This window comes from Podarcis pityusensis (genome assembly GCF_964106645.2).
Source record: "Podarcis pityusensis genome assembly, chromosome: 6".
In the NCBI taxonomy this organism is placed as follows: domain Eukaryota; kingdom Metazoa; phylum Chordata; class Lepidosauria; order Squamata; family Lacertidae; genus Podarcis; species Podarcis pityusensis.
In genome coordinates this window covers 31,207,121-31,232,817 of record NC_138030.1, presented here as the reverse complement: position 1 = coordinate 31,232,817, position 25,697 = coordinate 31,207,121, and the positions used below count along the sequence as shown (strand labels likewise).

General features: G+C 40.9%; 1 protein-coding gene across 2 annotated transcripts in view; it reads left to right on the top strand.

The window, feature by feature from the left end:
• Window positions 1-25,697, top strand: part of MMP24 (matrix metallopeptidase 24) — a 36,356-nt gene that overhangs the window by 6,098 nt on the left and 4,561 nt on the right. For both annotated transcript variants that reach the window (XM_081010406.1, XM_081010407.1), the window contains exons 2-8: window positions 8,514-8,662; window positions 10,396-10,512; window positions 15,925-16,229; window positions 20,914-21,075; window positions 23,688-23,902; window positions 24,791-24,929; window positions 25,080-25,346. In XM_081010406.1, the coding sequence (XP_080866532.1) occupies window positions 8,514-8,662; window positions 10,396-10,512; window positions 15,925-16,229; window positions 20,914-21,075; window positions 23,688-23,902; window positions 24,791-24,929; window positions 25,080-25,346 (1,354 nt within the window). The remainder of the gene's footprint in view (window positions 1-8,513; window positions 8,663-10,395; window positions 10,513-15,924; window positions 16,230-20,913; window positions 21,076-23,687; window positions 23,903-24,790; window positions 24,930-25,079; window positions 25,347-25,697) is intronic.

Genomic DNA, 25,697 nt, shown 5'->3' with positions numbered 1-25,697 from the left:
TATGTATTTTTATTGAATTTTATTGATGGGGGGCAGTTGCCCCTCCCTGCCCCCCTTGGCTGATCTGCTTCACATGCAACACTAAGCTATGGCTTGAATAGGAAACCATGAGTTACTGTAGCTACCAGTTGTCCCACAGACAATCAACAAACCATGGCTTATTTATTCGAAGCTTGGTTTGTTTTCCAGCTACTTGAACCTTTGTAGCTTGATGAGCTCTGAGGTTAGGCAGCCAAACATCCCATGGTTAAGGAAGGGTGCTAGTTTTCCACATAATATCAAGTCATAGTTAAAACAAATCAATATTCATAAGCCAACAACAAGCCATGGCATCAGATTGTGATTTGTTGGCTACAAACGCGCCATAGTTGAGCCACTGGGCAATGTTCACACAGAACACTAAAAAATGACTTAATAATCCATGTGAATCAGGCCAGTGTTAGCTGGTTTACCCCTTTTCATCTATGCAACAGGAAAAGTTAGTTCTGTTCACTGCATTCAGATTCTTACATATTAAATTATTTAATATAGCCGACTAAGGAATTAAATAGTGTTTCATAGCTGAAGCTAGAAAAAATTGAAACAAAGTAAGAAACATTTTTCCGATGACAGCAATAGGCTTTCTGACCACTGTCTTCCAGGGTGGTACATAAAATGCCAACTGTTTCAATTTCCCAGAACAGAGATGAGTTTTCTAGAATATTTGTTCCGCCTATAGTTTTAATGTGAAAAATCCAGTGAACTGTTTCAGGCAGGCATTAGGATTCTCAGTCCCCCCCCCCTTCCGTTAACGTTTTGTTTGAGTACATTTCCCTATACATTTCTGGCAGTATCATTTATATGAACTCATGCACCTGAATGTTTTAAGTTCTCTGTTTCCTGAAAAGTTAATCAGATTAAAAGTATATAGAAGAGGGGGGAAATGCTTTGTGCATATTAAAATACCTTGGTCCTATAATTAGGACCTCAAAACTCATAAATGGGTTTTTATTATTAAGTCCAAAAGAATTATTGTAACCCGGGGGGGGGGAGTTTCAGATGCTTGGGTGAAAATATAGAAACACGGGTTTCTGCCTTAGCTCTGCCACTGCAGGAATCAAAGTACTAAATTGGTCATTTTCCTAAGGTTCAGGGAACACTGTAAGAAATGTTAATGCGCTGTGGGGTTTTGAATGCCACTTTACTGATTCTGAAGGGGAAGCTGTCAATCCTGTCAAAAAACTCATTTTATCCCGTTTTATATGGCTATTCTTTTTTATATAGTTTATGGTCACCTGAAGACTGGGAAAAAAACAAAACATATTCTCACCTTCAAGCTTTCTTTTGCAGTGTGTCTAATCACCCTTAATATGCTGTTGTTGGCATCTGTCTGTATTGGTAGATGGGGCGGAGTGCGCCTTTGGCGGTGAAATCACTGTTAGAAATTTACAGCACCTGCTGTGGCTGTAGAGACCGATACAGGAGAGACATGTTTTGTTGCAGTTGGGGCAGATGAAGGTATCTGGTTATGATACTGCAGATGCACCATGATGTTTCTTCTCTGCACTCCTCCCAGTGAGCATTCCTCCTCTGTTCACTGCGATGGATGCACGACCTGACTGCCTGTCTCCAGGCACTGCGGTTGTTGATGCTGCCAGCCTTCAAATCACGTTTCCAGACATCTTTGTAACACAGAGTTGGTCTGCCAATGGGTTTGGTGCCACCCATAATAGTCCTCTAACATAAATGTGTTATAGTTTTGGAAATTGTCTTCCTGCAGTCGTTCTGCTAGAGTTTGAGAAAGTAATGATGTGCCTAGTATACAGAGGCAATTTTTTAAACATCCTAAGAAAGCTGAAAGACTTCTGAGACCTGTCTTAAGGTCAAAAGCGAGTGCAGGTAAAATTAATCTTTTGCATTCTGAAATAATTGGCATAATTCTTAGTTCTCCAAAATGTACAGCTACAGGAGAGTAACAAGGGGAGAGAATATGTGGGATCCATCTGTGTTGAATGCCAACTGCCTTGAAGGCAAGGCCAGCCTGCAACACTGCCATTTATGCCTACCATTACCTTTGTGGGTTGATTTTCTGCCTGGGAGGGTGCAGCTATACAATTCCCTTGTCATCACTAAGTGATTTCAGCCTGCTTTCTCTTGTCTCCCCTTGTCGCCTAGCTCTGCCCAATAATTGCTTTAAGTGCTTTTTATTTTTGCTCTCTTGTTTGATTATCACACACACACAAAAAAAAAGTGAAGAGAGATGCTAAAATTTTAAAGCTGAAATTAAAAGGGAAACTCGTAGTGGTGGGGGAAGTAGCCCAGTAAAATGGCACTTACCAGGAAAGTCATGCCTTTTTAGTTGGTGCTAAAACACCAACAATTGTTTTAATAATTAAAACAAACAAGCAAAAGTGCATTTTAGTGCAAATAAGACAGATTTTTAAAATCATCATCATCATCACACTCACAAAAATGGCATGCACCGGGTGTACCAAGAATGGGGGACCTATGGCCCTTTGGATACTGCTAGACTACAACTCCCATCACCCCTCACCACTGGCCATGTGTGCTGAAACTGAGGGCAGTTGGAGTCCAACAATATTTTTTATGGCTGCAGGTTCTCCATCTCCTAGTATAGATGCATGGGGATAGCCTCACTTGCTCGATAAAGCACAGCACATATTACAGCTAAGGGCTGTATCCGTACCACCCGACTTTTTCAGACCCAAGACATACGTCTTCTGAGATGATCTTCTGGGTGAGTCACATGACCCATGCCTTGCTCTCGCCACCCCCCAAAAGGCAAGGGCAAGGGTATGGCACTCAAAAGGGTTGCTGCAATCTTGCATGAAAAAATGGGATATCCCATTTTTTCTGGGGCACTTAGCAGGTTTATGGTGCTGTGCGTGTGGGGTCCCACTAGCATAAAGGGGCTTAACATTTCCTTCCCCCCCCCCCATGCACCTCTCCAAATCTGCTCTGCAGGCTCCCCAGCCCTTTGGAGGGTGTACATGGGGGCTGGAAGGAACAGGAGAGGAAGAATAACTTCTGTTCCACAGGTAGAACTGCAGTGTTGTTCGATACAATCCCAAGTCAGGTTTTCTGCAGAAAAAAAGATGGGGAAATTCTACAAAATGATGATAACAACTCAATTAAAAAATGAGTTCCAAAAACATGATAATTTGGCTTGGTAATTTGGTGATTTGGTAAAATGTTGGTGTGAAAGAATTCTAATACTTCTTGCTTTTAATAAACACACCTTGAAAAAAATATGAAGGGTCCAGCTTCTTTCTCTGAGGAATAAGGTTGCCTACCATTGATGTGTTTTTATTTATTTATATTTTAATAACCACTTACACACAGTTCTCAATGTGATGTGAAATAAAAGCACCTTAAAAACAATTAAAAATAAACACACAAATAACATATATCCCAATACAGAATAGACAGCCATGGCAGAAACCCATTCATGTAGCTGGAACAAAAATGGCCTCAATTGTTTCCAGAAAGTGTAGCCAGGGGGCACTTGCTGTATCTTGTCAAGAATACTGTAACACAGAGCAGGGCTTTCAGTGTGGCTGCCCCTGTTCAGAATTACTGTGGAGCAGGCGTCTGATAGCTTTGGAACTTGCAGAATAATCCCTCTCACAGACCACAGTGACCTAATAGGTGCATAAAAGACAAAGATGTATTGGTTCCTCCTCTTGTATGGTTAGAGGAAGCTTACCCAAGCCCTGAGAGAAGAAGGCATGTTGAAATTGTTGTTGAGCTGGATTTGTGGTAAATTGAGATCAATATGTCATAACTTTTTGGATTGAAAAATTGGGCTTTTGTGATCAAAGATATCTGTGATCTTAGTTTGGAGTGTTTAGCAATTGAGATCCTAGATAATTAGCAGAGACAAATAAGATAGGATTTTAGTTTTGAAAGCATACTCAAAGAACAATCCTCCTTGATTAGCAATATAGGAGAACACTGCCTTTCAATGATATGTACATGGAACCAACAGCTAGCCCTAAAATTGATGATACCTTATCCTGGAAGCCCCAAAAATTATTTGTGTAGCTAACTGGTGAACAGATGTTGTTTCTGCCTAATAGCCTTTGCTGTGGCTTAATGACTCAGGATTTTGTTTTTGTCATTTTAATACATCTGGAATCTAAAAACTGGCTGGCTGATACCTCTGCCCACCCCCACCCCTTTTTACTGCCTTTATATATTTTCAAGAATGCAAAACGAGAACCAAAGGAAAAAGAAAAACCCATAACAATAAAGCACCTCTGCCTTGAAAAAAACAAGGGCATTGTCATGTGTGAATCCTACCAGTATGCAGATATGATGCACAAGACCTCAAGTATTTTCAGGTGCTTGAGGCACTTATTGTAGTGCTGCATGAATTTTGTGTTTTGTCCATTAAGACCAGACCTTTTAGTGTGATGATACCTGCCCTTCAAAATGTGCTTGCAATGAACACCAGGCAGAGACCTACAATATAGCATTTAGGTGCCTGCTTAACAGATACCTGTTCTCCTAAGCTTTCCCTGAGAGGTGATCCATCTATATTGACATACTAATTGGTTTATCCTGTATTCTGCAGTGTAGGCGATAATGGAAATGGTTACAAATAAATAGATATGTGGTCACCCTGGGCTGTCATGTAGTAAATCCTCTGAAATGGATGCAAGTCAGTGTTGTGACACCATTGTGCATTAATTTAAAAAAAAATCTGCCTTATTAGACCTAATGACATAAATTAAGACAACTTGTGTATTTTTATGTATTAAGTTAACAGCAGAGCAGGATTATGCAGCTTTCAAATTAAATAATAATAATAATAAATTTTATTTATATCCCGCCCTCCCCAGCCGAAGCCGGGCTCAGGGCGGCTAACAACAATAAAACAGTACAAAAGTACAGCATAAACAACAGTCTAAAATCATTCGTTATAAAATTAATTAATTCAAGCCACTGGCAACTATTGGGCCAGAGCTCCGCGAAGATTGCCGAGGGAGGGAGTCAGGCTGTACCCTGGCCAAAGGCCTGGTGGAACAGCTCTGTCTTGCAGGCCCTGCGGAAAGATGTCAAGTCCCGCAGGGCCCTGGTCTCTTGTGACAGAGTGTTCCACCAGATCGGAGCCACAGCCGAAAAAGCCCTGGCTCTAGTTGAGGCCAGCCTAACTTCTCTGTGGCCTGGGACCTTCAAGATGTTTTTATTCGAAGACCGTAAGTTTCTCTGTGGGGCATACCAGGAGAGGCGGTCCCGTAGGTACGAGGGTCCTAGGCCGTATAGGGCTTTAAAGGTTAAAACCAGCACCTTAAACCTGATCCTGTACTCCACCGGGAGCCAGTGCAGCTGGTATAGCACCGGATGAATGTGGTCTCGCAGCGAAGACCCCGTAAGGAGTCTCGCTGCAGCATTCTGCACCCGCTGGAGTTTCTGGGTCAGTCTCAAGGGCAGCCCCACGTAGAGCGAGTTACAATAATCCAGTCTGGAGGTGACCGTCGCATGGATCACAGTGGCTAGGTCAGGGCGAGAGAGGTAAGGAGCCAACTGCTTAGCTTGGCGGAGATGGAAAAATGCCGCCTTTGTTATAGCTGCAATCTGCGCCTCCATGGAAAGGGAGGTGTCGAAGATTACACCCAAACTCTTAACGGACGGTGCTGGCACTAATTGCGCCCCCGCAAGAGATGGGAGTTGTCCCCCCAATCCCATATCGCCCCGTCCCAGCCACAGGACCTCTGTCTTCGAAGGATTTAGCTTCAACCGGCTCCCACGTAACCATCCAGCCACAGCTTCCAAACATCTGGTCAATGTGTCTGGGGCCGAGTCAGGATGGCCATCCATCAACAGATAGAGTTGGGTGTCATCGGCATACTGATGGCAACCCAGCCCAAAACTCCGAACAAGCTGGGCGAGGGGGCGCATAAAGATGTTGAAAAGCATCGGGGAGAGTATCGCACCCTGAGGTACTCCACACACCAAGGAGTGGCGCGATGGCAAAATACATTTCTAAAATATACTCAACAATGTGCAAATTAGGTGGGCTGGCTGTATAGTTGAGGCAGAGGACACCAAAGCTTCTTTCTGCCTTACAGGATGTATTGGCTCAAATCAATGAAGTTTTGTTTTGCAGGCTTCAGGTGAGACATTTGTTTTGGATTTCATTAAATCGAACTGTCTTTAAATATTTTTCATTGGTAACTGCAAATATAAAACCATTTTGCAAATGGCTCACGTGATTATGATCAGTGCCTACCTACTGAAAATTAGTGGCCATGTATCCAATGGGTATAAGTTTAATCTAGATTGTTATGTACGGTAATTCCTATATATGTCTAACCCCATTTAATTTGGATTTCTTCAACTCTTTGTCATATCAGTATCTGCTGTTATTTTTGTCCTGGACTGTTGTTCTGGGATTGAGTTATTTAGCATTTTAAATACAACATAAATACCTTAATGTGTGTGTTACAGATGGGTAGCCGTGTTGGTCTGCCATAGTCGAAGTAAAAAAATTCCTTCCTGTAGCACCTTAAAGACCAACTAAGTTAGTTCTTGGTATAAGCTTTCGTGTGCATGCACACTTCTTCAGATACACTGAAACAGAAGTTACCAGATCCTTCTATATATTGAGAAGGTGGGGAGGGGTATTACTTAGAAGGGTGGTGGGAATCGGAGATTGGCAGATAGCTGAGATGAGCCTGTTGACGACTCTTAACGACTGTAATAGGTCTTACAGGAAATGTGTGTGTGTGTGTGTGTGTGTGTGTGTGTGTACACACACACACACACACACGCATATATATATATATATATACATACAGAGCCATGCAAGTGAAAATCCATTGCACGAGTAGATGGGCACAACTGGATATCTCTATGAATTTATGAAAAAGAAAATACAGGTATAATTGGAGAAATGTTGCAGTATATAACAGCTTTGTGGGGATATTTGATATAGAAACAGTATGGAAGAAAGACTTCAGTCCGAACCCTCTTTCCAAGTCATAGTCCCAGGCATTATCTCTTCCCTGCATCCCACCCTGTCCTCCTCCTGGTGTGGCTGCTTTTTGTTAAGAAAGAAAGGTCCTAAGCATGCTATTTTTAAAAAATGTCACCAATGCAACATTTTTAGTCCTCAGAATGTAGACTATTTTGAGTAGATGACTACTGTAGTCTGTTGATGTCAAAACCTAAGACATTACTGCTACGTTGAAAATATGTTGAATTGGTTTAACTTGTGAGCTCTGCTCTATACATGACAGGTCTGTAAACATCTTATCATCAGAATTTGCAAACACTGTGTGCATTATGCTGGTAAATCCTATGTAGGTAGCAACAAAAGTTAAGGTTGCTTTATGACTTACTTTCAACAGAGAACTTTTTCACTTTTTAATCTAATATCAAATTTTAATCCTAGCTATTTGCCTAAGAGTACATATTATTTTTAGAATTCTATGGACTAATGGTGAATTCATTCCCTTCCCCCATTTTATATGCAATAGAGGGAGATCTTAAACAGGCACTGTCAAATATAGTTTGAACCAAAGCTTTGTTTCGAAACAGGACAGTCCTTTGCTTGAGGCTGCCTCCAGTCAGACTGGACAGCCGTGGTCGAGACTAGAGGAACAAATAGTCTGATCTGTTATAAGGGAATGTCTTAATTTTCCTTTGTGAATGTGTTTTTAAAGCCTCTCAAATATTGGTCATATTTAAATGCATTAATTTCCTACATTGTCTTGTCACACCCTAATTTGATTCTCATTGGAACTCTATGTAGTCTGCAGCACTTTGATAACACAAAAACCATGCGGACTACTATCGTAAACAGGTTTATACATTTTGGGTATGACAAAAAAAACAAGAGCGTGAAACAAAAATGTGTGGGCAATCTACCCTCTACCCTCAGAACCACCTGGCATATACTTTAAAATAAGTACATCAGCTGAAATTGAGATATGTACACTAATGACCTGTATGCAGACAAAAGAGATAAATTTGCACACAAACTGTAATTCAACCACCCCTGGGAGGTTAGCAAACTAGCACTGATTATGGCAATCAGGCTTTGCTCATGTTGTACTTTTATTGTTATCCTCAAAACAGCATGTATTCAGATATACCAAGCAGAATGAATGAGCTCAAAATATGCAGCAAACTGTTTCAGCTTTGGATTTACAGTGGTACCTCGGGTTAAGTACTTAATTTGTTCCGGAGGTCCGTTCTTAACCTGAAACTGTTCTTAACCTGAAGCACCACTTTAGCTAATGGGGCCTCCTGCTGCTGCCATGCCGCCTGAGCACTATTTCTGTTCTCATCCTGAAACAAAGTTCTTAACCTGAAGCACCACTTCTGGGTCAGCGGAGTCTGTAACCTGAAGCGTATGTAACCTGAAGCGTCTGTAACCCAAGGTACCACTGTACATTAAAACTAATAGAGTGTAACACTTTAAAAATAACACATCTAACCTGCTTATATATACTGTCAAATCAGACTATGTTGTAAACGTGGTTTCGCTTTACCATATTTTTCAGAGCTGGTTAAAAACCTATGGTTATCTGCTCCCTTCTGACACCCGAATGTCTGCTCTGCACTCAGGAAAAGTTATGCAGTCTGCAGTCACCACTATGCAGCAGTTTTATGGCATCCCTGTGACAGGAGTGTTGGACCCAACGACTATTGAGTAAGAGTTACTTCTGTAACAGTTGAAAGCATTGTATTCACCAAAATCATCATTAATTGCTGGATGAAATCCTGTATAATGTGGACCTGCATAAATTCACGTGGTGCTTATGTATTCTCTGGAACAGAACATGTCTCTGACTCCTGGCTCAAATGGCCAACCAAGCCCCATTTCTTGCTAAATAAATTTAACTGGAAATGAACTGATCAACTAACATAATCCATGTTAAATCCAAAATAAGTGTGTTCATACAGGGATTTGTGCTGGTTTAACTAAATCGGTTTAACAACTGGAACTCTGTGCATCACAGAGACATGCAAAAACAACATTGTGTGCAATGTATAATATAACCATTATTGGGTTTTGTCTAAATCCCATATATACAGAGGTATCGCAGTTCTATATCTTAAACCATTCTGTATTCTGGAAGATATGCTATTTCAAAATGCGTCTCTGACATAATCTGAGCCTGATCTTTACTGATTTGCGTAGTGCCAAACTGCATGAGATGTTATTAATGAGCACACGATTTTTCTTGCAGAAATAACTAGCAGAGCAGGACGGTTGTGGGGAGTGATGTTCCATATTGGAACCCTTGCATGGAGCGGAGAGTTCTTTAGCCCTCTACTGTGCTGCAATTGCAGTCTGGAACAGGGGAACCCCATTCCTTCAATTTATGTGGGCAGAGGAGCATTAGCTACTTCTGAAAGAAAAATCACACATTAAGAGCAAATAGTTTGGCTCTTATGTACACATAGTTATATGAATGTCAACTTTCCTCCCTTCTTGCTTCCTACAGCTCAGAATGTAGGTAAACTGATTGGTAAATGTATTGGTATTTTTACTTTTGTCTAATCTATAATGGTGGGGATGCGGGTGGCACTGTGGGTTAAACCACAGAGCCTAGGACTTGCCGATCAGAAGGTCGGCGGTTTGAATCCCTGCGACGGGTTGAGCTCCCGTTGCTCGCTACCTGCTCCTGCCAACCTAGCAGTTTGAAAGCATGCCAGTGCAAGTAGATAAATAGGTACCGCTCCGGCGGGAAGGTAAACGGCGTTTCTGTGCGCTGCTCTGGTTCGCCAGAAGCGGCTTAGTCATGCTGGCCACATGACCCGGAAGCTGTACGCTGGCTTCCTCGGCCAATAAAGCGAGATGAGTGCCGCAACCCCAGAGTCGGTCACGACTGGACCTAATGTTCAGGGGTCCCTTTACCTTTACTAATCTATAATGGATCAAAGTCATTGTTAAAATATTGTTTTAAGCTCCCTCCCCACTTCCCAGAGTGATTTGGAAGTTCCAGAGGCAGGTGTTTTTTGGGGGGTTTTTTGTTTTGCAGTTTTCCTGTGAAGAAAGAGAATCCTGAAAATGTGTGGTGCCTTGAAAGGATAGGAGAAACTGCATGCATGAATGTGGCACTAGTTCTTAAACATCTTCAGTCTCCAAAAGCAACAGCAAGCCCTCAAGATTGCTTCTTGCTACCCTGCTTCAAAAACTCTAAAAGCTGTTTTTCTGGCCCAGTTCAAGCTGCCCTTTTCTTTATTCCATTTCAGCGCCTGCCCTCTGGGCAGAACACCCTTAGGCAGGCAGGTGTAATCTGCATTCCTAGCTTATCTCGGTTGCCCATTAATTTGCATTCATTATTTGTAGCTGAACCACCAAACAGGACAGCCTAGCTCATAACCATGTCATTTAGCATATTTCCCAGACTCACTAGGGAATATTTCGCTTTCTAGGTGGATGAAGAAGCCTCGCTGTGGTGTTCCTGATCACCCCCACCTAAGCCATAGACGAAGGAGCAAACGATATGCACTAACTGGACAAAAGTGGAGGCAGAAGCATATCACATACAGGTGTGTATAATCCAGTATTTTAAAGTTCAATACATAGATATTCAACTGACTTCTATAGGGTGCGTGTGCGTGTTTGTATGTTATGTAGCAATCAATATCCCTAGGTAATTTTGACTTATTTAATAGCCTGCTGCATATAAATGCCCAGGATACACATTTTCAGTAAGGATAAGCAATTGGAGGCACCTAGTCCAAATCTCTTCCCTTCAGAGGTACTGCCTGCTCCCAAATCACCCCAGAGGACATGTGACAGGAGTGGCAAGTCAAACCACTGTCTCCCAGCTTCTGTTTCCTATCTATAAAATGAAAATACAGACAATTACCGAATCATTATATTATATTGTATTACATTAGTAACCATAGCATAAGTCATGGGTTTGAGCCCCACATCAGGCAAAAGATTCCTGCATTGCAGGGGGTTGGACTGGATGACCCTCGTGGGCCCTTCCAACTCTACCGTTCTGTGATTCTAAGCAATCACACAAAAATGATATACAGTAACTCTTTAAAAATATGTGTTCATACTTGTAAAATTGTGCTGCCTCCACTGTCAGAGGCAGTATGCTTCTGAAAGCTCGTTGTTGGAAGGGAGAGTGCTGTTGCACTCGGGTTCTGCTTATGGACTTCCCAGGGGCATCTGGTTGGCCACTGTGAGAACAAGGCTGTGTCACTAGATGGGCCACTGCCTGGTCCAAAAGGGCGTTTATTATGTCCTTATGCAAATATAACACCACACAGGGTTTGATTCTTTTATATGTGTTATACATATTGTATACATAGGGATGTGGGTGGCGATGTGGTCTAACCACCGAGCCTCTTGGGCTTGCCAAACAGAAGGTTAGTGGTTCAAATCCCCAACATGGTATGAGCTCCCGTTGCTCTGTCCCAGCTCCTGCCAACCTAGCAGTTTGAAAGCATACCAGTGCAAGTAGATAAATAGGTACCGCTGTGGCGGGAAGGTAAACAGCATTTCTGTGCGCTCTGGCTTCCGTCATGGTGTTCTGTGCACCAGAAGCAGTTTAGTCATGCTGGCCACATGATCTGGAAAGCTGTCTGTGGACAAACACCAGCTCCCTTGGCCTGAAAGTGAGATGAGCGCCGCACCCACATAGTTGCCTTTGATTGGACTTAACTGTCCAGGGGTCCTTTACATTTACCTTTACCCATTTTTTTTTTTTTTAATTTTTGCTTACATTTTCTGGATATAATTAGTTAGACTTCTTGTTAAAAAACAACACGATTAATGAGTGACTTGGACATAAGCGGACATTCAATGCAGCAGATAGTCTGATGCAGGCAAATTTGACTGGGTCAGAACTGCCAAATTCCATGTATAAAATTAGCTTAAAATGGATTTCTCATTCATTGCTACCGCAAAGGAATTTATAAGTAAAAAGACAACAGGGTCTTTTCTTTCTTTCTTTAAAGCCCTTTAATCACTTATTTTTGCTATCTTTAATCTGATGTCTGACACACTTACTCCCTCTAAACTTAGCTGAAAAGGTGACTTTGTTAGTTATTTTATCTTAATTTATTCCAACCTTGCAAGATAGAAGTGATTGCAAAGTCTGCTTCAGGGAGAATGCTACATTTCAGTCTGCCTAAGTGATGAATTTAAATAGATAATGGTATTTTTAGCTTACTTTATATAAAAAAAGTAGGAGCCAAAAGTTCCATGTTAAAATTGGACTTAAATTAGGCTCTCCATTCCCCTGTATTCTTTGCTTAGTTATTGGTAGAATGTCCATGAGTGCATTCCTTTGTGTGTGTTGCCCCTTTCATTGAAGTAAATGGGGAAATCCCTTTGAAGTGTGACAGCTCCATATGCACCTTTACAGTTTGCCAATTCCTTCCTGGACCTCCAAGCATGCAGCAATATGGCTTCGCCACCCTTCTCTCAAGCTTGCTGTGGCACAAGCAGAGAGTGTTGTTTTCCTGTTTGTTACCTTGGATTGGGATAAAAGTGGACAAACTGAACACTGGCCAAGAGCCAAAGAGTCATACAGATTTTCTGCACTGGTGTTCTTAAAGCAACAGATAGAGATTTGGGATTCTTCAAGATTTGGGATTCTTTAAGATACTTGGACACCTGAAAGACTTTGTACACACTTCTAGTATGGACACAGCTATCAATCTAATGATAGCTGCTATAGTAACAATATCCTTCTTTTAGAAAAGAAATCGATTGCTCCACTTCTCTTGGGTTGTGTTCAGGTTTAGGATCATAGAGTGGTGGCCAGGAGCAAAAGAGGACAGGGCCCCTGCACCTTTACACCTGCCGAAATTTAGCCTTCTATACAGTTATCAAAAGTGCTGAACCCCGGCTTTCTTTTGCATCTGGCCACCCTAAACTCATCATGTGATAAGATAAGCCACTTAGTACAGATCAGAGAAGGACAAGCACTAGACTACAGTTTCATGCAAAAGTGCTTACATACTGCTTGTAACGCGTTGGTGCTTCTGGAAATAGATGTCTATTTTTGTTATTTATTTGTGCATGCTTTATGTTGTTTATGGGATGGCATTAAATGGCATCAGCCCACATGTGCAACTGGCTCCCACTCCATGTGCAACACAAATAGGACTTCCATTTCATTTCCTTCCCTGTACTTCTAGCAAAAAGCGTGCTAGAATGTCCCTGTTTTTTGAGGAATGTTGGAGGGTATGTGTTTGTAAAGAAATTGTCATCTTGTATGCATTAACATACAGCGATACAGGTTTTACAGAAATGTTTGTATTCAAAACTATTTGGAATTTTTAAATGCAAATTAAGGTTATTTGCATAAGTCAATTTGTATCGGAACATTTTCTGATGCCCTAGATTTGAACATGATCTAATTTAGTACTATTATTATTTTACTTGCATTTAATAAACCAGAGATGACTAAGCTCTGACTCTCTGGATCTTGCTCAACTATAGGTCCCAAAACTAAAGATAATAGCAATGAAAATAATTAATTACAACATTGAGACTGCTAAACTTGCCTAATACTGCATTTACAGTGGGAAAAATAAAGCTCTGGACCCCACATCACCGTTTATATGGAGACAATCTTTTCCTTTTAGTTGCCTTGATAGTCAGCTGTTGATTTAGTCCCCTATTGATAATTCCTTGTATAATTTCAGGCTGCAGTATTTCACAATTTTATCTGAAAATTTGGTAGCTACTTTTTAACTAGAGACTGACAACTACTAATGTATAGCCATGCTTCCCTCTAGTGGTTGATGCTGGTGACTACAACCAATTTTTAAGTGCTGGTATTTCAAAGGTTTTCAGACTTTGCTTTGGTTTCTGTGTTTATTCTGTTAGTTAGGAACTCTTGGACGTGCCATGGAACATTAATTATTGCTGAGGATTCAAAGATATGGAGGTGTGACCATGTCTGTTGTTGGCTCTGCCCTTTGTGAGCAGAGTGTGTTCCAGAGATTATGCCTGTTAACAGTTGTCCATGAATGCATGGAAGCTAACAAAGGCTGAAGTCAACGTGGTTCTACAGCAATCGTTCCATCAGCACAAACATTTCAGCTTGCCAGGTGGAACACTCTCCAGCCTCTTCCCCCTGCATGTTGTTCTGGTGGTTCTCCTGTCCCCCACAGAGCCAAAAGGGGGGTACGGGGGGAGGGAAGACTCATTGCACTAGCAGCACTTCTTGTGCTGACTGCTCCTAGTGCAACTGCTTAGTTTAATCCAGGCCAGAATATTTTAATAGGTAGTCTAAAATAAAATATTATAGAGTCAAATTGATAAATTATAATTATTTTTGTTACAATTAATTGCAATTTAAGGGCAGTTACAGATCCAATCCTTTTCATTTCAGGTCCAAAGAATGTTGGCCATACTGATAAAATAGGAATTTCCACCCTGAAGGGTTATAAAGTTGGCTTATTGAACAAACCATGCTTTAAGGTTCAGTTGTATTGCAAAACTATGATTAAACAAACAAATGAAAAAAGGAGTGAAAACCTCTGACTTCATGGCTATGTCAGAGGAGGAGGTGCGGGTTACTCATCTGAGTCTCAGAAAACTCGTTCCTGTAATGATGTCATCTATCCTTTCTTTCTTGTAATTCACTGTACCTTTCTTTGCATGTGAGGTGATTTCTCAGTCTCCCTTTCCTGTCATCTAACATTATTTTTTATCAACATTTATTAATTTTTGTCTTTCTGGTTTTCCTAAACCCTGATTCTTCTCTCTCTTACTCTTCTCTCGTGAGAATCTATCAACATTCTTTTCCTTTACTGACATTACTCTAATTCTGTGATATCCTGTGGTTAAATCATCTGTGCTGATCACAGCATTCTAGATGAAGGCAATCTATTGATTTTGTACAATGGTGTAACATTTCATATGCCTTTTCCATCCCGCACATTATCAATGGCAACATGCTTTTTAGACTATAGTCTGCTAAGATCCCTGAGTCAGTCACTTTTACCCATATAAGAAGCAAATGGTACTAGTACTAGATTCTGCAGTCGTTGTGGACAGAGCTGAGCTTTGTGGTTGGATGGGATGCTAAGCAGTTACACTATAGAGACAGTTCTGTATTACATATGGGGATTATCTGGGATTAATTCCACCAAGTGACCACACTGTCAAGCTGATTGGCTTTCTGTATAGCAGCTTGTGGAGTTTATCCCACTGCCAGGTTTGCTGCTGTGTAGGGTTTTGAATAGAGATATGATGTACTGGGGCCTCTAAACTATATCCAAATAGGTTCCTGTTTCTGGACTGAGACAACATTGCAAGGAGAGGTTACATTGAATCAACCTGTCCAGTCTCCAGTATTCAGAACTGCTTTGCCAGTCTGGCAGGCGAAAGGGTTGAGCCTTCATAATTTGCATTCCAGATTCAGTGCAGAACTGTGATTAGGAAATAAAGGTATATTACTGTGTCCAAAACACTTCCTGTATGTCCAGTTGGGAGCTCAGGAACCTGTCATCTGACCAAGCCTTGAGTATTCATATTGAGAGGACAGTAAATGGCTCTTATTAGTAGTGGCCTTGTTGTTATGGATTAGCTGTTGGAATCAGTGGCGTAGCGTGGGTTGTCAGCACCCGGGGCAAGGCAAGTAATTTGCACCCCCTAACCCTAACCCCCAGATGTTGCGCCCAGTGCGGCCGGCCTCCCCTGCACCCCCCACGCTACGCCACTGGTTGGAATGCAATACTTTTAAGTCATTACGTTTTCTGAATTTTGTTTTTAAACCCTCTAGTTATTATTATGTAGGAAATATTTGTAAACCTCATAATGTGTACCGTACCTGAAAGGACTCTCAAAAGATATCAAAGTGCTCAAAATGCAGTATTACGGTTGTGTCGATCTGAGTCCTGAAACATGTTTGTTAACATCAGAGAATATGAAATTCTCTGAATGAATCCTCCTAAATAAACCCCTTCTCATCTTCTTCACAGTGTTCACAACTACACCCCCAAGGTTGGAGAGCTTGATACAAGGAAAGCCATCCGGCAAGCATTTGATGTTTGGCAGAGGGTGACTCCGCTCACCTTTGAAGAAGTTCCTTACCATGAAATTAAAAGTGACAGAAAAGAGGCAGATATTATGATATTTTTTGCTTCTGGTTTCCATGGTGACAGCTCTCCTTTTGATGGGGAGGGTGGATTCCTAGCCCATGCTTATTTTCCTGGACCAGGGATAGGAGGCGATACTCATTTTGATTCAGATGAACCATGGACACTGGGAAATTCTAACCATGATGGTAAGATGACGTGGGGTTTTTATAACAGTATTTTTGATATGATATTTCATGAGGCAGTTGGCTTGCAGAAAGGAAGAGGTGTCATCACAGGACTTCCTGTAAGAATGTGGTCAAAAGTTTGGTGATACTGAGGTGGACAAAAATCCGTGCTCCCCCCCCCCCCCCCCGCCCAAGAACATGAGTTTGCCCTCCAAAAAATAATGCCAGTTTTGCTTATAAATCCAAAGCAATATGAACCGACAGATGAAATTTAAATGGCACTCTGATCTAGCTGCCTGAGAAACTAGAACAATTCTCAGGGAAAAGGGAAAAGAGAGAAAATTAATTGATGAAATTAAGTTTACACAAAAAGATTAATTATTGTAAGTACTAAGTAGATATTACATCAAATGTTTCAGATGCATTTGAGATCCAAACTGCACTCAGATCTGTATAATTGACATTTGAACAGGATGTACATTTCTAACACCCTACAAAAGTCCAAATAGAAGAATTAATTCCTGGATTTGGGGATCTGTGTCTACGCTAGTTGGACTTTAGGGATGTGCAATCTATTCAAACATCATTCTTGTGCATCAGTGTTCAGAAGACTCTTGGGATAAAACAACCCATTAGTTGGGGCAAAAAGGCCCATTGATAGTAGAAAATACTGTTGTCCAATCTGGGTTCAAATAGATTTCAAGTGAGTGATTCTGTAGCCCAAGGTCTGATGATAGCATCTTTTGCAGAGACGATTCTGTGCAGTGATGTTTTTCCAGTAAAGTCCGTGCTATAAATACAATTATTATTTTTTAACAAGGCTTCACTGTGAAATGTTCTCCTCTAATTATGGTGATTATGTGGGAAATACAAATATTTTAAATCCCAGTATATTCTTCAAGTAGGTAATACCACAGTATGAAGCCACCCACCCTCTGAGGCTGTTACCCAGAGGCTGGGGGAAAATAATTGGATGTAGAGTGCTCAGCTGTGATGAGGGTACTTGCAGAAAATAGATATAGTACTTGATTGTTTCAGGGATTTTGTTAAAACAATGGTTCTCAGAAGTTTCTCTCTCTATATATATTTGTACCGATTCTTCTGATTTTGTATTATTGTTCCCCACCACAGTATTTTTCTGGTTTCATGTTGTGTGATGAGGTTGCCTTACTCCACTGTAGAAATTACATAAATATAACATAAACATAGTATCTCCTCCATGAATGTGGGGCTGTGGTTGCTGCTAAAATTGGCTTCTGCATGGTTGGGACTCCACATGACTGTCATTATATATACAATTGCTTAAGAAGCCACTTTGGGAGTCTTAGTGTCCTATGGAGTTGCAGTGCTTGTATGGGGACTTGCTATACATTTCAGTTGATTCATGTAGGAAGCCTGCTATAAGTGGAAAGGCAGTGGTATAGTTACTGCCCAAAATTGCTTTCAGGGCTCCTTGTGAATGCTGTAATATGGATATTAAGCATTTGTTGTTTATGTACTACTCACACTTCATATCAGATCATTGTGAAGTTGCCATTTCTCAGCTACCTATAGTTAATGAAACCACATCCTATTTTACCACCACATTGAACCATTATCATTTTAAAAATATTTTGTATGCCCCAATCCTAAGCATCTTACTTTGGTTCCTCTCCCAGTAAGCAGGGAGCCCTTCATGTTTAATTATTGTAAATGAAAATGTATTTTTAAAGATTAGAGAGAAGGCAGAACAAATATGGAACAACTGCACAGCAAAATAAACTACAGATTCAGAGTTCTTAAGATGCATTGGTTAACCCCTATATGCCATCCTGGTTGAGACAGAGGTGGCACCCCCTCCCCCAATGATAAAGTAGACTTTCAAAATCTGTATCCCAGACAGGTGAACCCTTGTCCTCAATTTCCTCAAATAATGTCCTTTCAAAACTGGCAGTGTAGTCCCTTTCTCCCTTGCTTTGAAAATTATACTGATTACCAATACATACTTCTTTAGCCCCCACCACTTCCTCAGCTATACAGGCAAACATATAGGGAAGGGCTGTAGCTCAGTGGTAAAACAGCTCCAGGTTCTGCTGGTACAGACTCCTGCTGGAAATATTGGAGAGCAGTCAGTGATGCTGAACTAGATGGAGCAATGGTCTCACGCGGTATAATGCAGATTTTGATGGTCCTGAACCTAGATTCACAGCAGGCTGAATCCTGGGCATTGACATTTGCATTGATTTTATATAAATAAATATATATATATGCAGGCTGTTGTTGGTGTGGCAGGTATAGGGATTTATTTGATTAACCTGACTGCTGGTGACCTGAGATGAATTCTGGATCACTTAGTACTTTTGAAAGGTGGTGAAAAGCATGAAAAGTCCAGGGTGTAATTAGGGGCTCCAGGTGCTCTGCAACAAAATTGTTCTATTACACAAACCAGTAATTTAATGGATTATTAGCTTCTCATGAACAATTGGGTACAGAGAAATCCTGGGCCTCTGCAGCCTTCCTATAACTCAAGATGGCTTTGCTTCACCCATAATGCCCCAAGGACTGTTGATTGGGGTTGGTATCCTAACTAAGGCTGTGTGAACCATTTACTCAGCACTCATTATGTTTCCGGTGCTAGGCTGTAATTCCATGTTCACATGGCATTATCCAAAATGCATTCATATCCTGTGCTTTGCCATGAAATATTACTGTCTGATGTGTTTTTTCTCAAATTAGCATCTCTCCGACTGGAATCCTTAAGTCATTCCTAATTTGTGTCTAGACAAGCTGTGAAACACCTTGGCATACAAATCTGAAACAAATGAAACCATGAAGCTGTGCTAGTGTGAACAGCTGGGGTGGTGTTGGGGGAGGGGGAGAGCCGTGAAATGCATAGCGGGGGTATGGGGGGGACGACACTCACTGCAGTCTGAGGCAGTAATGTCAACACCCCCAAACTATACTTGGAGAAGTCCATTAATGTTAGTGAGTCTATTCTTAGTATGATTTCATTGAGTACCACACCACATGATTTAGATAAGGCTATTCCACATTTTGCTGTCATACCCTAAATTCAGATAGCAACTGTCCTTTATTCAAACATTGTACTGCAAGAACTAAAAAGGACAATCACTAGTAACAAAATAAATGCCGTGACGCTGGACTAAATTAGGAGCTTTTCTTCAGACCTTACTGAACCCTTCAGATGACACGTCAGTTTTTTTGCAGTTCCTAAACAATTTTGATTTCTCAGGTTGTTTTAAGATCTGCTCTTAGAACTCTCCTCTGTGCCTTTCTGAAAATCAGGCAGTTATTACTACAGAAAAAAATTGACTTAAGTGGATGAAACCATTTCAACATTCTATCCACTTTCTTTTATCTACTTTGCTATATTATCTGCTTTGCTATCCTATTAAAGGGGCTCATCTAATCTTTGCCATCGTATTAAAACTATCTCCCTTCTGTCATTCCTACTTGTTTAGACCCCGGTCACATGTTTGTTTCATTTCTCTTACTTTTCAACGTGCTGCTACACGGTTAGGACTTCCTTTCACTTATTTTCAACTTACAGAACTGAAATAAATGAAGAGTGTCTCATTAATAATATTGTTGCCATGCTGGCAAAGCTTAATTCTCAGTTTAATAACAAAGTAGGGCAGTTATAGACAGATTAGGATCAGCCACATTTTACTTTAAATAATCATGGTTTTGTTGTCATTACTCTCAACCACACATGTGATTTATTTTATGGCCTACTTGTTTAATAACCTTGTCTTTATTTATCAGATTACTCCTGTTTTGACCGCTAACCACCCGTCACTCTTTGAGGACATCCATTTTCATGTTGATAAGAATCAGTCCTCCCGATTTCCCAAATGAAACTGTTGTACTGTTTGTAACTGTTTATTTGATTTTATTTGCTCTGATCCCAAGACTCCAAATGGATTTTTTAAAGGCACAGTTTTGTACAGAAAAATAGAATTCCAAAATCCATAGGCATGCAACTTTTAATACCCTTTGCCTCAGTCCTTTGCTTCATGAGATGTCCTTGAGCAACAAAGCCATTTGATGCAACAAAGGGCATGTCTAGGATGCATTTTTGCCTCCCTTATTTTGATGCTGTTCTGACTCTCATTAGCTTCTAGTCATCACTTTCCCTAAACTCCAAAAGCCCAGTGCTACATATTTTACTTTTAAGATGCTGATCAGGGACTTCTTCACAAACAGTTAATTGAATCTGGGGCATATGTCTTTAGACTCCGGTTTTATATTCTCTCTCTCTCTCTCTCTCTCTCTCTCTCTTTCTGACTTCTCAAAATATATTCTCTCAATTTTGCAGAGTGATTCAGTCATTGTCTCTTTTGCTGGTTTAATTACACATTGTCAACAGTCTTTTGCAATCTCTTATCACATTATTTTTAGCGGACAACGAAGAATCTGTTGGTGCCTTAAAAGATGAATGTGTCTGTTGTGCCATAAATATGAACCAGGGACTTCCTGGTCATACTCTTACCAATTTCAATGCACCAGCTACTGCATCTGATGTTCATCTAATTAGACCAGGTGCATTGCAAGACTTATTTTTAAAAGTATTCCTGCTGAGCCTCTATGGTTGTTGGATAAACTGCTTTATCTTCTTCTTTAGAATTTTGTTAAGCTTGTTTGTTAATGTTGTTAACACCCTGTGGATGTTGACGCTGATGCTTGTAACATCTTGCCTCTGTAGGAAATGACCTCTTTCTCGTTGCGGTGCATGAACTGGGCCATGCCCTAGGCCTTGAGCACTCCAATGACCCCAGCGCCATCATGGCTCCTTTTTATCAATATATGGAAACGCACAACTTTAAGTTACCACAGGATGACCTTCAAGGAATCCAGAAGATCTATGGTAAGATGGTACCTGGTTTATTAATTGCCATTGGCAGGATGCCAATTCCTCATCGCCTCCCATAAGCTCAGGCAACTTCAGGTACTGAAATATACGGATGTATATATTTATCTGGGATGTGTGGGCATGTGGTGGCTGTGCCCATGTTGTTGTTTTTTTAATAAAGCTTATAGCAAGGGAAAGTGCACTTAAAATAACTCCCACTTATTTTTCATTACCAATCAATTGTTCATGTAAATAAACCTCTTCTGGAAAATGATCAGGGTCTGGGTTTGACACACTGCAGTAAAAACAAAGATGACTTCCAAAGCTGAACAGCAGTCACCTAAAACTGCCTCTTCCCATGTCTTGCATCTTGGTAACTGATAAACAGGGCACTCTTAGAATACTGTCATCAGGGAACCTTGAGGCCTTTCCAGATGTTCACTGTGAGCATTGAACAGGTCACTGAGCAGGTGAGCAGGATGCATATGAAATGACTTTCCCTTGTAATTGCATGGGGAAATTGCATTTCCCCCCTACTGTAATATGCTGCTGACTGGTAATATTCCATTTCCATCCTGCGCAACTGTTGTGAGTATAACCAACTAGTAGAATAGTTGCTCAAGTCTGACAAATATTTCAGTGTTCAATCTTCCTCTCTTACTCCCTCCCCCTTCCTCCAAACTGTCAGCATTTTAAGAAGTATTTCAGACTGCAATATCAATACAGAAAGGAATTCTTAGCCAGATTTTAAAATGAAATCATTTATATAGTACCAATTCCAGCAACGCTGCCCTTTCTCCCACAGCAACACTCTGCCACTGTTTGATCCTTTGACTCCTTTTTCTGTTTTCATGAATTTCTATGGACTCCCCCTTTCCAGTACTGGAACACACATCTTTACTGACAACCACCCCCTTAAAATAACAATGAAGAGAAGAGCAGCAAAACACACACACACACACACACACACACACACACGCCATGAAAAGAGCTCTCCCTTTCAGTGTTATCCTACTTGCAGCAAGGCCACATCCTTCCAATGGGATATTGTGGTGCTGGTACCATGTAACAGTGTTCCAAAAAACTAAATTGTGAGGGTTTCTAATACCTCAGTGATTATGACATGAGAAGCAGCATAAAAATGAGAACTCAGTCAAGATGAAGAGTGTTCCACTGTCAGGATGTCACCACCGAGAAGGTTTTTCCCCTGGCAGCCAGCTCTGCTGTCTTTTGGATGTTGAAGAATAAGGAAAACGAAGAATAGATTACAACCAACATGTAGAGACAGGCAGTCCTTCAGGTACCCTGGCCCCCTAAGAGCTTTAAAAACCCAAACTGGCACTTTGACATAGGAGTTAGTGCAGTTGAACCACCAACATATGACCATAATGCCTAGTTTCAGTTAGCTGAAGAGTACAGGGGCTGGCTAGATTGCCAATGCAGTGTCTGAACAATCTTCAGAGGCGGACCCATGTATGAGATACTTCAGTGGCCTAATGAGGTTACTAGAATGCAGGAAAATAAATTGGTAAGAGTTTAAGTGATTGTCATGCATGTGTCATGCATGTGTGAATCAGCCCTCTTTATCATGCTGCCAAGTTGCTGGGGTGCAGAGTGGGGAGAGACTTATGATACACCCAGTGCAGTTGTGTGGTTAAATGGTCACCTGTATCCAACCAGATACACTACTCCTTTTGCAAAGGGGCCAACACTTTTTTCTTTGGCTCCAGCCTGAGACAGCTTCAATTTGCAGAATCTGGAGCTGGCTCCTACTGTTCACCACCTGAAAATAGCCACTTCCATCTTATACACCTCTCCTGACTCCAGCTATAGGACATTCCTTTACAAGGTTTGTGGCTAAGGAATAGAAAGTATATGTATAAACTATGTGAATTTGATGTATGCTTTTGCAGAGGGTTGCTTCTGAGGGCCTTATTGCTATGCAGTGAGAGCAGTTAGCTCTCATTGGGGTTTATATATCCTGATATTCTATACAGCAGATACAACAGCAAATTTTGGAAACAGCAACCAAGACAAGGGGAACTTTAAAAACCTAGATTACTTGGGGGGAACCTTTAGGTTAGACTCTTGGATTAAGTTTTTGAGGTACTGGGATGCAAAGGAGTAAAATAGGGTGGCTTTTAAGTTAGAGTCTTATCATTTATTAGATTTCCTACCTATCCTTCACCATGAGGTCCCGGGTAGGAAAGAGATCTAATATTAACTATGAGGTCCTAGGCAAATGGACGGGCCAGTTCCAATGCAAAGGTCAGGTGCTGTTGCTAGATGATGTTACACAAAAGTATGAGCATGATTGGGATGAGAGAGCAGGAGACTCTTAATCTCAGGGTCTTGGGTTGAAGCCCCACATTGGAAAAAGATTCCTGCATTGCCGGGGTTGGACTAGATGACCCTTGTGATCCCTTCCAACTCTACAATTCTATAATTCTGTGATCTACAGCCAATAATTTTGACAGCAAGTTGAGGATGGTGATGTCTGTGGTGGAAGGAAAGATTTTGAGAAAAAAATGGGAAGGAGTGTTCAAGCTTTGTGATGGTCTTTCAAATGATGGGTACAATATTCAAGCTGCTAATTAGTTTTCTCTCTTCCCTCTTTTTTTTTTTAGGCCCACCTGCTGAGCCACTAGAACCCACTAGACCTTTACCAACCCTTCCTGTTCGTAGAATCCATTCTACTTCAGAAAGAAAGCACGACAGACATTCGAGACCTCCCAGACCTCCTCTAGGAGACAGGCCTTCTACCCCAGGCAGTAAACCAAACATTTGTGATGGGAACTTCAATACTGTGGCTCTCTTCAGAGGAGAAATGTTTGTTTTTAAGGTAGTGAAAATCATCCTGTCAAAGCTGTTTTCATTAATCTTTATATATTACAAATGCATGTATAATTAATTAAATGCCACAAAAAAATCTTGGTATTTTAATCTCTGCAGGTTTTTTTATTGGTAGATGTCTTAGAATGTTTGTTGTGATAGCTGAAATAATGTGTTTCCTTCAGTAACACTTAAACTAAGTGAAACGTCTTAAATCTAGGACAAAAATATACATCAATTTTTCACTTGCTTCCAAATGAGCCCTGCAGATGTAGTTCCTGTTTCCAGCATTTGTCCTGATCAAGGAATCTTCTCTAGTATTCCAGAATTCTACCTTCTTAATGAACAGTGTGTGTAGATCAGATGTGTGTGAGACTCTTTGGATTGTATTCAATTCAATTTTACTCAGAGTAGACCCATTGGTCTTCTCAGAGTAAAAGATGAACACAGCCCTCTGTGATTCACTCTGGTCTTGCTACTGAATTTTATTTTGAGACTTTAAACATGGAGAATGTCATAAATAATAAAGTACACTATTTTTTTGTCTGGGGTAATGATTTGGTCGCAGGAATAGCGAAAGAAGTTCTGAGCAGGGCAGGAAATTACAGCTTTTGGACATGGCAAGTTAGTGGCACTATTTGGCACTTTTTTGAGGTGGCAGTTATTGCTTAGTAAGATTGTTTTTTTATGATTGGTGCCGAATATAAGATAACAAAGCAGAGGAGGAGTCCAGTTCTGCCTGAGAGGAACACTGAGTGATCTGAAAGTTAAAGGGATGTCTGACGTTAGTAAACCTGAGGGTGCTGTGATATTTTAAAATTAACTTCATCACTTCATGTTGGAATCTGATGTAGACATTTAACAAGACTCTTCTTTTTCCTTCTTCTTTTTCCTTTAGGACCGCTGGTTTTGGCGTCTCCGTAACAACCGAGTGCAAGAAGGCTACCCCATGCAGATCGAACAGTTCTGGAAAGGGCTCCCTGCAAAAATTGATGCTGCCTATGAAAGATCTGATGGAAAATTTGTTTTCTTTAAAGGTAAACATTTTGAGGTTGTATCCTACACTGCGTGAGTGAACTCCCCCTTCCTGTTGTCCCCCAAACCTGTTCCAGAGGAAGGCAAAGTCCCATTGACTATTGCTGATTATAGATATCTTACCCACCCTCCTCTCCCGCTTTCTTGCCTAGGAGATAAATACTGGGTTTTCAAGGAGGTGACTGCAGAGCCAGGTTACCCCCACAACCTAGTGGAATTGGGCAGTTGTCTTCCCCGGGAAGGGATCGACACAGCTTTAAGGTGGGAGCCTGTAGGCAAAACCTATTTCTTCAAAGGAGACCGATATTGGAGGTATAATGAAGACAAGAGAGCAACAGATCCCGGCTACCCCAAACCGATCACTGTGTGGAAAGGAATCCCACAAGCCCCGCAAGGAGCTTTTGTCAGTAAAGAAGGCTGTAAGTATTAAGCTTATTTAGCAGCTTAGTAGTGTTTAATAATCCTCCATGTGTTGAACTTTGCATTCAGATTGTATTAAAGCCTGAACATTTACAAGATTGCAGACACATGTAGTCATGGACATTTACTTGCCCATATAATATATATCCACCCACCCCAAAGTAAACTTGAGGCAGATATTTGTTTCATAGCACATGATATTCTTCCTAAACTGGGTGATTGATTGGTTTTCATCTGAGTTTTTCTCTGATTTTAATAATAATTTTAAAATATCAGTTTTTCTTATCCCCATGAATGCAAGTACAGAAGCAAAAGTTATTTTCTTTGCATAGGGTAAGATAGATTTCCCT